Raw genomic sequence first — 12,709 nt, forward strand, 5'->3', positions numbered from 1 at the left:
CTGCTTATAGTACAGCTCTCTCCAAGATAAACGTGATCACATAGCGCCCAACAAAGTGTAACAGACTTATTTTTCAGCAGATTTTACTCTGGTCAAATTTTTCACGGTTTCTCAAAAAACGGTCGTATAAACGGAATGGACACATCAGAGCGGGGTCGCATCGGAGGGATTCTACTGTATTGAAAAAAAAAATCTTAAAAAATTTAAAAAAAATTTTCTTCACATATAGATCGCACTTCATTTTTTTTCCCATCAAATCTGGTAAAATTGCCGCGACCTATATGCGAGTAAATACGGTATCTTTCCTTCAGGCACTTCATCCCTTGCAATTGTAGTCTAGGTTTTATTGTCGAGAAGTGATGTGATCTCTTCAGAGCCTCTTTTCCAGTTTTTCCCGATCAGGTCCTGACAGTGCTTCTTTGTTGGTAAGCATTACATAGTCTTCATATCTGTGTGGTGGTGTTTTGTTTCTTCGAAGTCTCAGGTTTACTTCACCTGCAGCTGATTTCTCAGATGTTTTGTAGCTTCTTCAAAACCATTGAATAGCACGATGGTTTGTATGCCTGGGAGGGATGAACCTTGAAGTCTGGACAAGGGAAGGAGAGGTAAGCCATTTATGACGTTATGCATCCGCCGCCTGTGCTGCCGCCAGCCTGTCTAGACGAAATTCCCGTACTCCCACTTACGTTGCACAAGCTACTGCTGCCGTATTTTTAAGCAGAATGTCCTTTTTTTCTCTCTTCTTATACGAACATTAGTACGATTATTATAAACCCACACACAATATATGCTGCGTGTTAAATAATGGCTTTTTAAAAACTTTTATTGTGAGTTTTACAATTTTTTCCCCAATTATTTTTGTTTTGGTGCCAAAATATCAGATTTTTTTGACGGTTCCTGAGAATGTATGGTACTTTTTAAGAGAAAATGTTTAACCATAACATTAAAATGTTGATTACATGTGATTCTAAACAACACAATAGGCCCAACTGCTATTTTTTATGTCACAATCGTGAAATATATTGTGTAAGTACCATGAATAGCTTAAAAAAGCCATATTTTTTTAAAAGACGAAATAACGACGAAATGTGTGGTTTTAAATGACGAAATCAGGTTCAAAATAAAACCATATAATCTTGGCTCTACTTATGACACCCCAACTTCGCTCTCCTTTAAAAAACCTTCAGTGATAAAATGCTCATTTCACCCTCCCTTCTCCCATAAAATTGGGCTATTATGAATGAGGTACTAAAGTGGTGAGGGAGGGGTCAAAATATGTCACTTTTCACACCAAGTTCGAGTTAAGTCATCTCTGGCAAGGCATTTACAAGCTTTCAAACTTAAATATAAATGTATTTTAATAGCAAGGGTCCTATGAAAAGGAATATACCGAATAAAATCAAGCTGCTGTCACCAAACAGAGCATAAAACGGCCCAATGTATGGTCGCATCGTTATTGTTCGCGCGAGAGGCGAGACGTGGAATGTTAGAAGAAAGATAAATGCGGGGGAGACAGACGGCAGCCAGTGTTTTTCCTGCGTGGGGAATAAGTGGCGTAGCCTTTTTTTTATGCTGGGTGAAGCGACCTTTTTCTGTCAACCCACGGGAAAAGATAATTGCTTGAGCTGTCAAAACAAACATCGCTGCGGCAGTTAAAACAAGTCGGCACTTGGCAAGAGAAACGCAGTAACACGCTACTCACCACAAGAAACTTATTTTCTGTCCAATTTTCTTCGGATTTTCGGCAATTTTTTCACAGTTCCTCGAAATCAGGTTGTAATAGAGAGGTGGTCGCAATAAATGGGGTCGCAACAAAAAGGTTTTACTGTACCTTTAAGGGGCTACATGTTCGTGGTGTCGCCTACATGGGTACCAGACTCAATTCCCCCTTGTCGTCAATTACAAAGAAGGCCTCTCCTTCTCAGTGCCTTCTTCTTCCTCTCAGTGTAAGGCTCTTACGTAACTTAACTACAGTGGACTCTATGGCATTCCACGTGCCTCAATCCTGATCAATCATGAACATTTTACTTCTTATCATGCACTTATTCAGCTCAGTGTGGTTCGAACAGTTACACAGTGTACTTAGTTGTAAAACAGTCAACACTATCTGTTTATGTTGAAGTCAGTCCACCAATGTGGGATAGTAAAATCTGATTGCATTTTATGTATATGGTCTGACATTCTGATGAACAAAGATTTAATGAAACAATCTTCCTTCCTCTGAGATAGACCCTGGGGATAAAAGACAAGGTTTCTGGATGTAATTGATTACTGAGCTACACGATACATACTTTGATGTTGACTGGAGCTCTGAGCTCAATGTGACCATCAATCCCCGTCAACTCACTCCAACCTCCCCTCTGCCCATATTTCTTATTTGAACCTCCTGTCCGTGTCATGCAAGTGCACCAAACCCATGAGGGTTGGTTATATATGCATTGTTTATATATATTGAGTTTCTTTAACTACATATTTTTATTTATATGTTTGTCTTTGCTCATGTCTTTAATTTAATTAGTGTCTTAAATATTGTTCAGCAAGTTATGTAAATAATAATGGTCAGGACCCTAGTACCAGCAAGCAACGCAACCCTTGTCCCAATCAGCTTCTGACCGCTGGAGAGACCAGGTGTGTTGTTCTCTGAATGAAGTTTATCCACTGGGAAACTACCCCATAGCGTGGTCTGGCTGCCCCACATAGTCAATAGCATGCCCAAGTCTTTCAATTGGCTCTAGTGTTAGTGTTGCATCGTCACCGCGTGCAATAAAACGCTTCTGCTGAATCACGTGGTCGAACACTACCTCTGAAGGGCAAAGAATGTGGGATGCCTTGAGAGCCCACGTAGTCTCGGAGTAGGCCAGTTCTCTTGTGAAAGGTATAAGGGTTTCAGGCTCGTCCCCACACACGATGTCACACTTTGAGAGTCTCTGTCGGCCCCTCACAGGGTGGCGCCCATCATAAGCATACCGTATGACATGTGTAAACCCCAATCCTCATCAAATTACTATCTAAGTTGAAGTCCCTGTGATGTGAAGAATGGAAGGCATAGGGTCAGCATGGTTGCTCCATGCAGAATGAGCATTACAATCGTTTAAAATGTTCCTATTAATAATAGATTAATTTACATTAATAGGACATGAAAAATTATAGTTATGAAAGAAGAACTATATTACCTTTAAATAATTCTAATTCTTCAAGAGCCCTCTGGTTTCCTCGGAGACATTCGGTTCATTAGCAACATAATTCTAATTGAAAACTTACATAAATTTGACTTGAATTTATAAAGGCTGTTGAAAATAAAACAAACTTTGGAGATGGTGATACATTATTACAATTATTACACTTCAAAGGGATACACACACACTGCTGTCAACCCTTACCAGCACGTGGTTTAAACAACAACTTGCGCAGATGCAGTGATGTTGTGCTCTGAAGACGTAATGGAGTATTGGTCTTGAGGGCCTAGCACATGTTCAAAAAGATGTCTTCTCGAGCCTTAACACTTCCTTTATTACTGCCTTTATTCCAGCCTCATTTCCATCAAACTTCTATTTTTCACCCTTTGCATTTAACTTTCATCCTTATTTTATAATTCATGTTTTTGATGATCTATTGCTTTCCTTTTTATCTGAAACATAGTTCCTTTGCTTTTAAACATACATAGTTAAGCTGTAAATGAACATTGCTTTGATGCTCAAAGAAGGTTGTGTAATGAGCAGAGTACTTTAGGATGAGTAGTCTTTGATGAGCTCATTTATGAATTGACTACTGTATTTTTAAAATAAATACGAAACAACTATGATTTTTTCTTTTTGTTTCAGAAACTCCTGATCAACCTCAAGTTCCCTTCGAATTGGAGGTTAGTGGAAAAAGGCCATTCCTGCGAGTCTAGTCGGATGACTGCGAGGACTCATAGATACAGTGTTAAACTGGACACGAGGAACATCTGTCAGCCCTGTTCACGTGCACTCTGTGACGCAGGTACTCGCAGAAGAGATGGTTGCGACTCCACGGAGGATTCAGACGGTGCCGGAGGCCCACCCTTTGGCCGACGACGAGGTGCGAGGGCTGCTGGCGGAGGAGCGGGAACCTCCAGCCAGGGAGGGAGAGCAGGCAGGCGTGGGCGTGGCCCGGACTCCAGAGCCCTCGCCGCCTCGGGTCGAGGCTCCACCGCCCAGGCACGCGAGGTGACTATCATCCGTCTCTCAGGCCATTCCATGGCCTCGGTACGGCATTGTAACGTCTAGAAGCAAAATCAAGATGGTTGAACTGGGGTCCTTCCAATTCAAAGCTCTTCTTACTGCTCATGTTTGTACTGACTTTTTGGGCGTCCATATTTTAATGCGAGAAGAACAAATAATAATCAGAACACCCTAGTAAGGCCCATTTTTTATACTACGCAAGGAACGCAAGACATAAAAACTTAAATAAGTATGTTTTATATTCCCCATTAATTATTTAGGAAAAATGCAAAAATGCAATTCAGGCATTGATTTACTTACAACATTGTGCGTTTCCACCTTCTATATCCAAATTGAAGTGTTTGGAAAAAATTTATGAAAGCTGCAAACGTTATTAGTATAGAAGGCTATAATTTCATGCTTTTAAAGCAAATACTTAAAAATGTGATTGTTTCGTGAAAAAACATTTTTCATGAATAAACGCCAGAAGAAGAAATAATTTTCTACAAATTTACATTTTAGAATGGTACGTAGGTTAGAGTAATCTTGCAACTTGCATATTTTATAAACAACCATAGTTTTCTTGCATTTGTTTTGTATTACATTCCTGGGCTCTTGTGTTTCTTGCAATGCTGTAAGGAATAATGTTAATGATTTTTTCTAGTGATTTGATCTTAAGATTTTCCTATTTCTTTATATTAGGTATAGGTTCTAGCTTGTCCATCGAATTGTGTCAAGCTCCCTTTTTGAACTCAAAGCGAAGGAATCTTTGAGAAAATGTGAAACCCCTCCTCCCTCTGTGGGGGCGTGGCAGACACACACCCAGCTAGGAATATACTCTGGGCCTAGCTAAGTGCAGTGCATTTGCAATTAGCAGAAACAAAATAGCAAAACTCACAGGACACAAAACTAACAAACTGTGTAGGGACAGGTTACCTAAATACCAGTAAAAAAATACTGCGTGCATCAAAATAAGTAAACGAAAGATTTATTACTGCTGCTGACAACTATACTGATATTACACTAAATGGGAACACACCTGTTAACATTCCTTTTTCTATTAACTTGCACCAAAAACAAAAATATGACTTAAGCCAACATAATAAAGGAAATACCAATAGTAATAACAAACTTATTCATAGTTGACAAAAATATCTAAATTGCCTACAAAATAAATAGTCCGCCAAAGTCCTATCACAGTTTTTCCAAGTATGGGCAGATAGCAGTTGACAAATACTTTGATTATATTCCGTCCGCAGCGACACAGTTAAACAGGTGCGCAGAAGGTGGTAAATGCGGCACTTTCATAAGTGTACACCGTGCAACCCAAGTTTTTATTGTGGTGTAAAATACCAGTCAGGTCCACTTTCCACACCATTAACCATGCTGTTCAATGGCTTTGTGCGACCACCACACAAACTAACTGACGACCAACAAATTCCCGAAGTCCACATGCAGTAACTTCCTCAAACCTTTAAGTCTATGAACATGCAAGTTTGTTGAGCGCAGTATGTATCTCACAGTCGGTCAAATCTCGGGGTCAGTGCATACGATGAAAACGTAATTGTATTACGGTGCTCAAACAAACTGAACCAAGTTTAATACATCAAACAATTTAAAACAGTTCGGCAGCAATCCCGAAATCTTTCAATATTCCGGCCATTTCCGAATGCTACTCGAACTTAGAGCACACACAGCCTGCTACCCTAGTAGCAAAAGTTATTCCACAGAGTTAGTCGCAGTTAATGCACCTATGGTAGCAAGACGGGCGCGATGGAACGGACTTCATTTACAAAGTTCTGGAAGCCGCAGCACCGCCCTCTGCTGGCAACGGCGATGCCCCGGCCTGGGCTGCCTCGCTCCACACTCCACACGCCCCCACTGCTCTCTGGTCGAGCCCGGGCCGGCAGCAAAGGGGTCCGTGGCACTCGCTAGCTGCCAAGCCAAACTATAACTAACTAACCACTTTAAAATAATATTCAACCGAGGCAAGCACTCCTCAAATTTTAAGTTTATCAGGGTTGCTACGCACAGGAAAAACCTAGAAATGTCGGGGAATTCCATGTACCCGGGAAAAGTCATGGTATAGTCAGGGAAATCAAAAATATTTCTGGAAGTATACTATACTACATACTTATGAAACAACACCTTTTTTCCCACGCTGTTAATATATAGATTTTTCAATGTGTTTAAGAAAACATGTTTGTTTTCTCCTATAATTTTTAACTCTGTCATGTCAATAGGCCTTATCGCGTGTCCTGCAATTTGGACTAATCAATCTCACTGATCTTGCTGGGATGTACATTGAGACCAATACTTCGGCGATTTTGACTGATTGATGCAAGCACTATAAGGAAAAATTCTTATAACTTCCTTGGCGCTCATTGATTATAGCCTAGCTATAATCAGTAGAGTCCCGGAAAATTTTCAAATGCGAAATAACCGTGATAAAATGCGAAATGACTCAATAAATGCGATAAAATGCTAAATAAGAGTTTTTCTGCGATAAATGCTAATACAGTGGAACCTCATAATTACGGATACTACGAGACCTTCGAAGTTACGACAGTTTTGTAATGCACCGTCGATTGGACTACGTAAATCATGCTAAATTAAAATGGCTAGAGTGATTTAAATGGCATCTTCAAACAAGGAAAAACGCCTGCTGTTGGGGGGAAAAAAAAACATTCACGTAGTATTAACACGGACTGATAAGCGCCTTTGTGTGTGTTGCTGGGTCTGAGGGTGTGTGCGTGCATGCGTGTGTCTGTGACTTCCTCCCCCTCTACAAATGAACAAAGAAGATGGCAGATGCCCTTCCCTTCCCCTCCTCTTTTCAACCCCCCCGGTGTTTTCCTTTCTTCTCACCACTTACCTCCCCTCCATGAACAAGCTAGGTGACGGTGACAGCTTCTTTTTTTTTTTTTTTTTTTTCGCTGCATCTCGGAGCACGGTCATGAGTGTGACCATTTCATTCGCGATTAAAACAAAACTGTTGCAGATACAAAAAAAGTCACAGAGACCTTTTATATTAGAAATTTAATTTGCTACAACTTTTATCCTATGCGTTTTTTCACTATGAGGTACCGTTTCCGAGATATTGTGCGACATTAAGACATTCTGGGAATGTTCAGGATTTTAACTTTGACTTAAATCTTATATATTTGGTTATTACGAGTACTCGTAGTTATGAGGATTTTTCTCGTCATTGTCAGCTCTCGTAGTAGCGAGGTTCCACTGTACTGCCGTGAATGCACGAGCCAAGTGTGTGTAGGTGTGTTTGTAAGCGATAAGAATGTAGAAGAGAGAGAGAGGGAACAAGCATGCCGAGTCGGCCCAGTCAGCAGGTGTGTTTGTGTGCGTAAGAGATTATTAGAGAGAGAGATACTGTGAGCCCAGCCTGCGTGTGCGTGTGTGTGAGAGCAAGAGGAAGTCGCCAAGGTCAACTGGTACAGTCTGTTCACACCAGCAATACCCCTCACGTGTCTCATAGGAAAAGGTTGTATGGGTAGTTCCGGTGCAGAGTTTTCTTTGCAAATTGTGTTCCACAAGTTAAACGTGATGTATCCCTAAAACATGTCACACATCTAAATATAAGAATACATACTGATAAATGTTAGATAAACAGTATCCAGGTAAATAACATTTTAATTGGTTGAAAAATAATTAATCATGTTTTTTGAAATTTTTTTATATATATATTTTTTTCAAAATGCTACAAAGTGCTATATTTCACTTTTTAAAATGCTACAAAATGCTAAATTTCATTTTTAAAATGCTAAATTATACATTTTAAAATGCTAATTTTCCGGGACTCTAATAATCAGCAATGGTTAAGCATTGCAAGTAAAGAAATAAAAAAATTCAGAAAAGGTCAGGAGACCCAACTATTAGAAGGTGAGTAGGCTACTCTTTCATTACCAAGCAACAGCCTTAAAATGTTGTCAATGATGATTTTGTTTACCTACTTATCTCAAGTTTTTATTTTGATTGTTTTATGGGGTTGTGTTTATAGACTTGCTATCAACATTTTGAAATGCCAGTCTATAAACATTTTCTAACTTTGCTATTTTAAACTTGCAAAATAGCAACTTAAACTTATTATGATTATTATTGTTCAGTTAACCCTATTATAAAATTATCCTATTATAAAGTTAAATTATTATTATTATTATTCAGTTAACCATATAATTAAATTATTCAATTATCAAAATTATTTGTGTTTCCTTTTGTAATAATTAAGACATATGAAGCATGACTATAGATGAAACTGCATTTTTATTTATTAATTTAAAGTTACAGATCCACGGTATCCACAGTGTTTTCAGGGAGGCATTACGTATTTTTTTTGGCCTTTAGTGTCGCCTCTGAGGTTCAATGTTTTATTAGACTTTTGTTTCAAATCCCAGCTACTTCCAAGGTAAATTATTATTTTTATTTTCTTTGTTATATATATAATAGACTCTAAAGGCCATAACATATGGTAGCAGAGCATGGTTTTGATCCACGGACCTCTGGATTATGGGCCCAGCACGCTTACAGGGTAAATTATTATTTTCATAAATATATGTATAATAGACCCTAAAGCCCATAGCAATTTCTGCATGTCAAATCTAATATTGCTGTGTACCGTATTTAGAATTATGTTGTGTGTGCAGTCGTAACTGCATGCGAGAACCAGAAGAAAGTAAAAAGACACAGAAAAAAAGAAGAGACACTTGCGATGTTATCCATCATGTCTGATGCCAAAAGTCATGTAGTTTACCAACTAAGCTGTTTTCAACTTGTTGGACAGAAACAGATAATTCCCGAATGCTTTCATAAATTTACGGGGGTTAAGCCCACCGCACACGGTACAATATTTTCTACTAGTTTGCTTACTAGAATGCTTACTGGTTTCTGTACTGTGTAGTCTACAAGCTGAAACACTAGGTGCGCTACAAGTTTCTGCTGCACACGATTCTAGCTGCCTTACTAGTTTTGCTAAGAGAATATTTTCCTCAACAAATTTTTATTATGATAATTCACATTTTTTACTACATACAAACAAGGCTCTTCTTTGTATGCATTTATTAAAACGAAGAGTTGGTCACTATTCCACTTCTTTCCGTCCATGTTTATCACGACATGCGCGCTTAAAAGTGTAAACAAGCCCTTATGCTGTTTTCATGAGTTTTGATTGGCCACTCCTTAAATATTGGAACACACCAAGCAACGAAAATAGGATGCAGTCTATTACGCAAAACCAGTAGCCCAGCTAGTACAGCTACTAGTATCCAGTTTGAATTCGAGTGAAGAAACTAGTAGTAGAGCCAGTACAACTCCTAGCTTTCAATATTGTAAGGAATATTGTACCGTGTGCGGCGGGCTTTACTCATGGAATACCTGGCACCAAAAAAATTCCTTGACATCAAAATTAAATTTTGTGACATATATCTCTGATTTATCTGTTGCTCACAAAATCCCTTGACATTTCCAAGTTTTCCACACAAGTAGCAACCCTATTATAAAAAACTTTCTGGTATCCATATTTATGATCTGTTATCCATATTTGTGGCTTAAAATAAAATAAGTTCAGCAAACCCTGAGTTCTTGTTTATGTAAAATGTCAATGGTTTAAAATTACATTTTAAAAGTCTGTCTGCAGTCAACTTGGCTTTTCCATTACATGTGACAGTAAGAACTGTATACGTGTGTTTAAAATAACTGTGTCTAGAGTTCACATGCAGCATGGCATTAACTGTGAAGCATGCTTGGTACAGCATTAATATTGCCATTTACCTTCTGTGTACTATAATAAATGAAATAGTAAAAAGAATAGCCATTCATGGGGACTGTCAACAGAAGTGAAAACTTAAAACTTTGTTTTTAAATGTGTAATATGACATCATTTCTACGCCAAATCTACGTAAATAATGATTTTGGTATTATATCAGTACAATGTCAGCATGATATCATTTATCCTTACATCAGTTTTTAGTCACAACAGATGTCAATGGTATGTAAAAATTACATAAAAATTCATTACCTAGCTATGACTTACCAGTGATGTCAGACCTAGGTCATGTATTCACGTGGTCAGTTTAACTTCACTTACTGCTACTACAGCCTGTCGGTGATGCGAACTCACAAGATTTTATCCATCCAAAAAAGAGTCCAACACGCACATGATACAGTCGAGTATATACAATGTATTAGTGTATATATGCATATACATGTACACAGGCCGGTGTGCGTTGCCAGTCTGGCGCAACACGTCACCAGCATGTCGGTGACGCGAACCCATAAGTTGGCCCCTACCAAAAATTGCTCCACGCAGCTAAAGAAATTTTCACTTCAATAACAGTGTCCAAGACAAATACGGTAAATAATGGTCATTGATGTAAGTATGCGAGTATGGAGACTATTGAAGACTGAAGTTGTGTGATGCTGGGGATGGTTGGTTGTTGCAGACTGAGCGATGTGACTCCGGAGTCGGTGTTGGCTGCCCTGCTGCCGCTGTGGGCCGCCGGCGATGGCACCACCTTCCGCCAGCTCTGCCCGCCGGCGTCGACCGTGAGGGTCCGCGCTGCCAAGACATTCGCCACTCTGCTCAGTACGCACTCCTTCGCCCTGTGTCTCAGTCGCGCTCTTGCACCAGTATCCTGAACATTACATTGAAAGTCCAGACAATTGTATCTGAATACTATGTAAATCAGCTCTTGGAAAACAATCTGTTCTCATAAACTATACATGAAAGAATATGTTTACTTTATGGATTACACGCGGTTAGATGGGCGATATATCAGGGAAAGTATATGTAATTTCTCAACAGAGCATTTTACAATTAATTCTATGTTTGAAATTTTGTGACTGCTGATATTATTTTATTTTTGATTATGATCAATAGAATAATATTTTATTGATGGTGTTTGTCACGTATTTGAATGTGTGTGCGGTGCATGGAGCATGTTGGTAGTGAGAGTCGGGAACAGCAGTGGTAGTAACCGTGGCTCCGCGAGCAAGTGTGTGCGGGATGAGCCGAGTGCCAGCACAACTAGAGTTCTGGGCACGGTCCTCCGAACAAGTAACAATATTCAATCCTAGGAAATGTTGGGGGTCTGCCATGTTCACAAGAGAAGATGTTCATGTAAGGTGGCACGAGCTCCACAGTCACACTGACCCTACAATTGTATTACAGAATATTAAAGAACCTAGCCGACAAAGTCGAATACCTATGTAGCAGTATTTTATAACCTAATAATTCCAATGAAATATATCTTTCAGCTTTTTTCACTTTCAAAAAATACACGTTAAAAACTACACCTTGAAACGAAACTGCCATAGGAAAGTTCAATGGCTCTTAAATGCTATTCATAATTCGACACCTTTAATAAATGATAAGCGGTTTGTAAATGGCGTGTTAACAGCCAGAGCTCTGCATGATGTTTGGCGATCACTCTAAGCATGAACCAGCGATAGATACATGTTGGCTGGCTCATTGGTGTAAGTGTAGGGGTTGGAACATCTTTGATATGCCATGTTGCCAAGTTGCCGCACCTCTGGTGATCCCACCTACTCCACTTCACGTCTGTATACTACTATGTAAACAACCTCAAATATGCATGTTGCATCGTAATACTGGCCCTAGTTGATATTTATTATTTGCAGATTATTGAAAGTAAAATTCTAAAAAATATTTATTTATAACCACTTTAACTTAAGTATTCTTTCAGCTAAAGTAAGTTCTGAAAGTGGCATTTTCTTTTACAGATTTATCGGCCAAGAAACAATTGTGGCTTGAACAAGAGAACGGAAGACATTACGGAGAAATTTTCATCCACCAGACTACAGCTAGGAGCCAGGCGTAGACATGTGCCATTCTGACTTGAGTGTGTTGCCTTGACCCAGCAAACAGCAGTTACAACTTCTCTTGGCTGAGTGCGATGCCGAGCCTTGGTTTGCATCCTACCACACAATTTATTACATTACAAAAATGTGGCAGTATTAAGAAACAGTTGTATCTTTATGAATACTTCACAGTTCACACTGTTTCTGTTGAAAGCTTTAGTTTAACTTTCAGTAAGTTTTAATTTATTTATACATATACAATATATGTATATATATATATATGTGTGTGTGTGTGTGTGTGTGTGTGTGTGTATTAGTATGTAGCTAAATAGTTTGTATTTTTTATATGTATGTAAATTGTACCCATATTTATGTTTTAATATTTATAAATAAGTATCTATTGTTATTTATTATTTAAGTTAAGTATTTATTAATGAACTTCAAACATATTATCTATTACTTTATATTTATTCATGAAATACAAATCAATTTGATGTAAAATTTTAAGTTATAAAAAATTATTTCTTTAATGTTAAAAAATAGTAACAAATAACTGCCTGTGCATACATAATTTTTAACTAAAAAAAAAAAAAATAGTCTTGGCATATAAATAATCAATTTGCAATATATATTTTCACTGGACATTTGGATATACAAACATATCTGTTTTGGTTGGGAAGTTAAATCAGTGTTTTCGC

General features: G+C 38.4%; 1 protein-coding gene across 1 annotated transcript in view; it reads left to right on the top strand.

The window, feature by feature from the left end:
* Positions 1 to 12,156, top strand: part of LOC134537214 (uncharacterized) — a 52,086-nt gene extending 39,930 nt beyond the window's left edge. Inside the window, exons 4-7 of the mRNA XM_063377478.1 lie at positions 3,822 to 3,859; positions 3,982 to 4,187; positions 10,634 to 10,776; positions 11,934 to 12,156. Coding sequence (XP_063233548.1) covers positions 3,822 to 3,859; positions 3,982 to 4,187; positions 10,634 to 10,776; positions 11,934 to 12,031 — 485 coding nt within the window. The 3' untranslated portion in view covers positions 12,032 to 12,156. The remainder of the gene's footprint in view (positions 1 to 3,821; positions 3,860 to 3,981; positions 4,188 to 10,633; positions 10,777 to 11,933) is intronic.
* Positions 12,157 to 12,709: the final 553 nt, after the last annotated feature.

The sequence above is a fragment of the Bacillus rossius genome, chromosome 12 (assembly GCF_032445375.1).
Source record: "Bacillus rossius redtenbacheri isolate Brsri chromosome 12, Brsri_v3, whole genome shotgun sequence".
Taxonomy (NCBI): Eukaryota; Metazoa; Arthropoda; class Insecta; order Phasmatodea; family Bacillidae; genus Bacillus; species Bacillus rossius.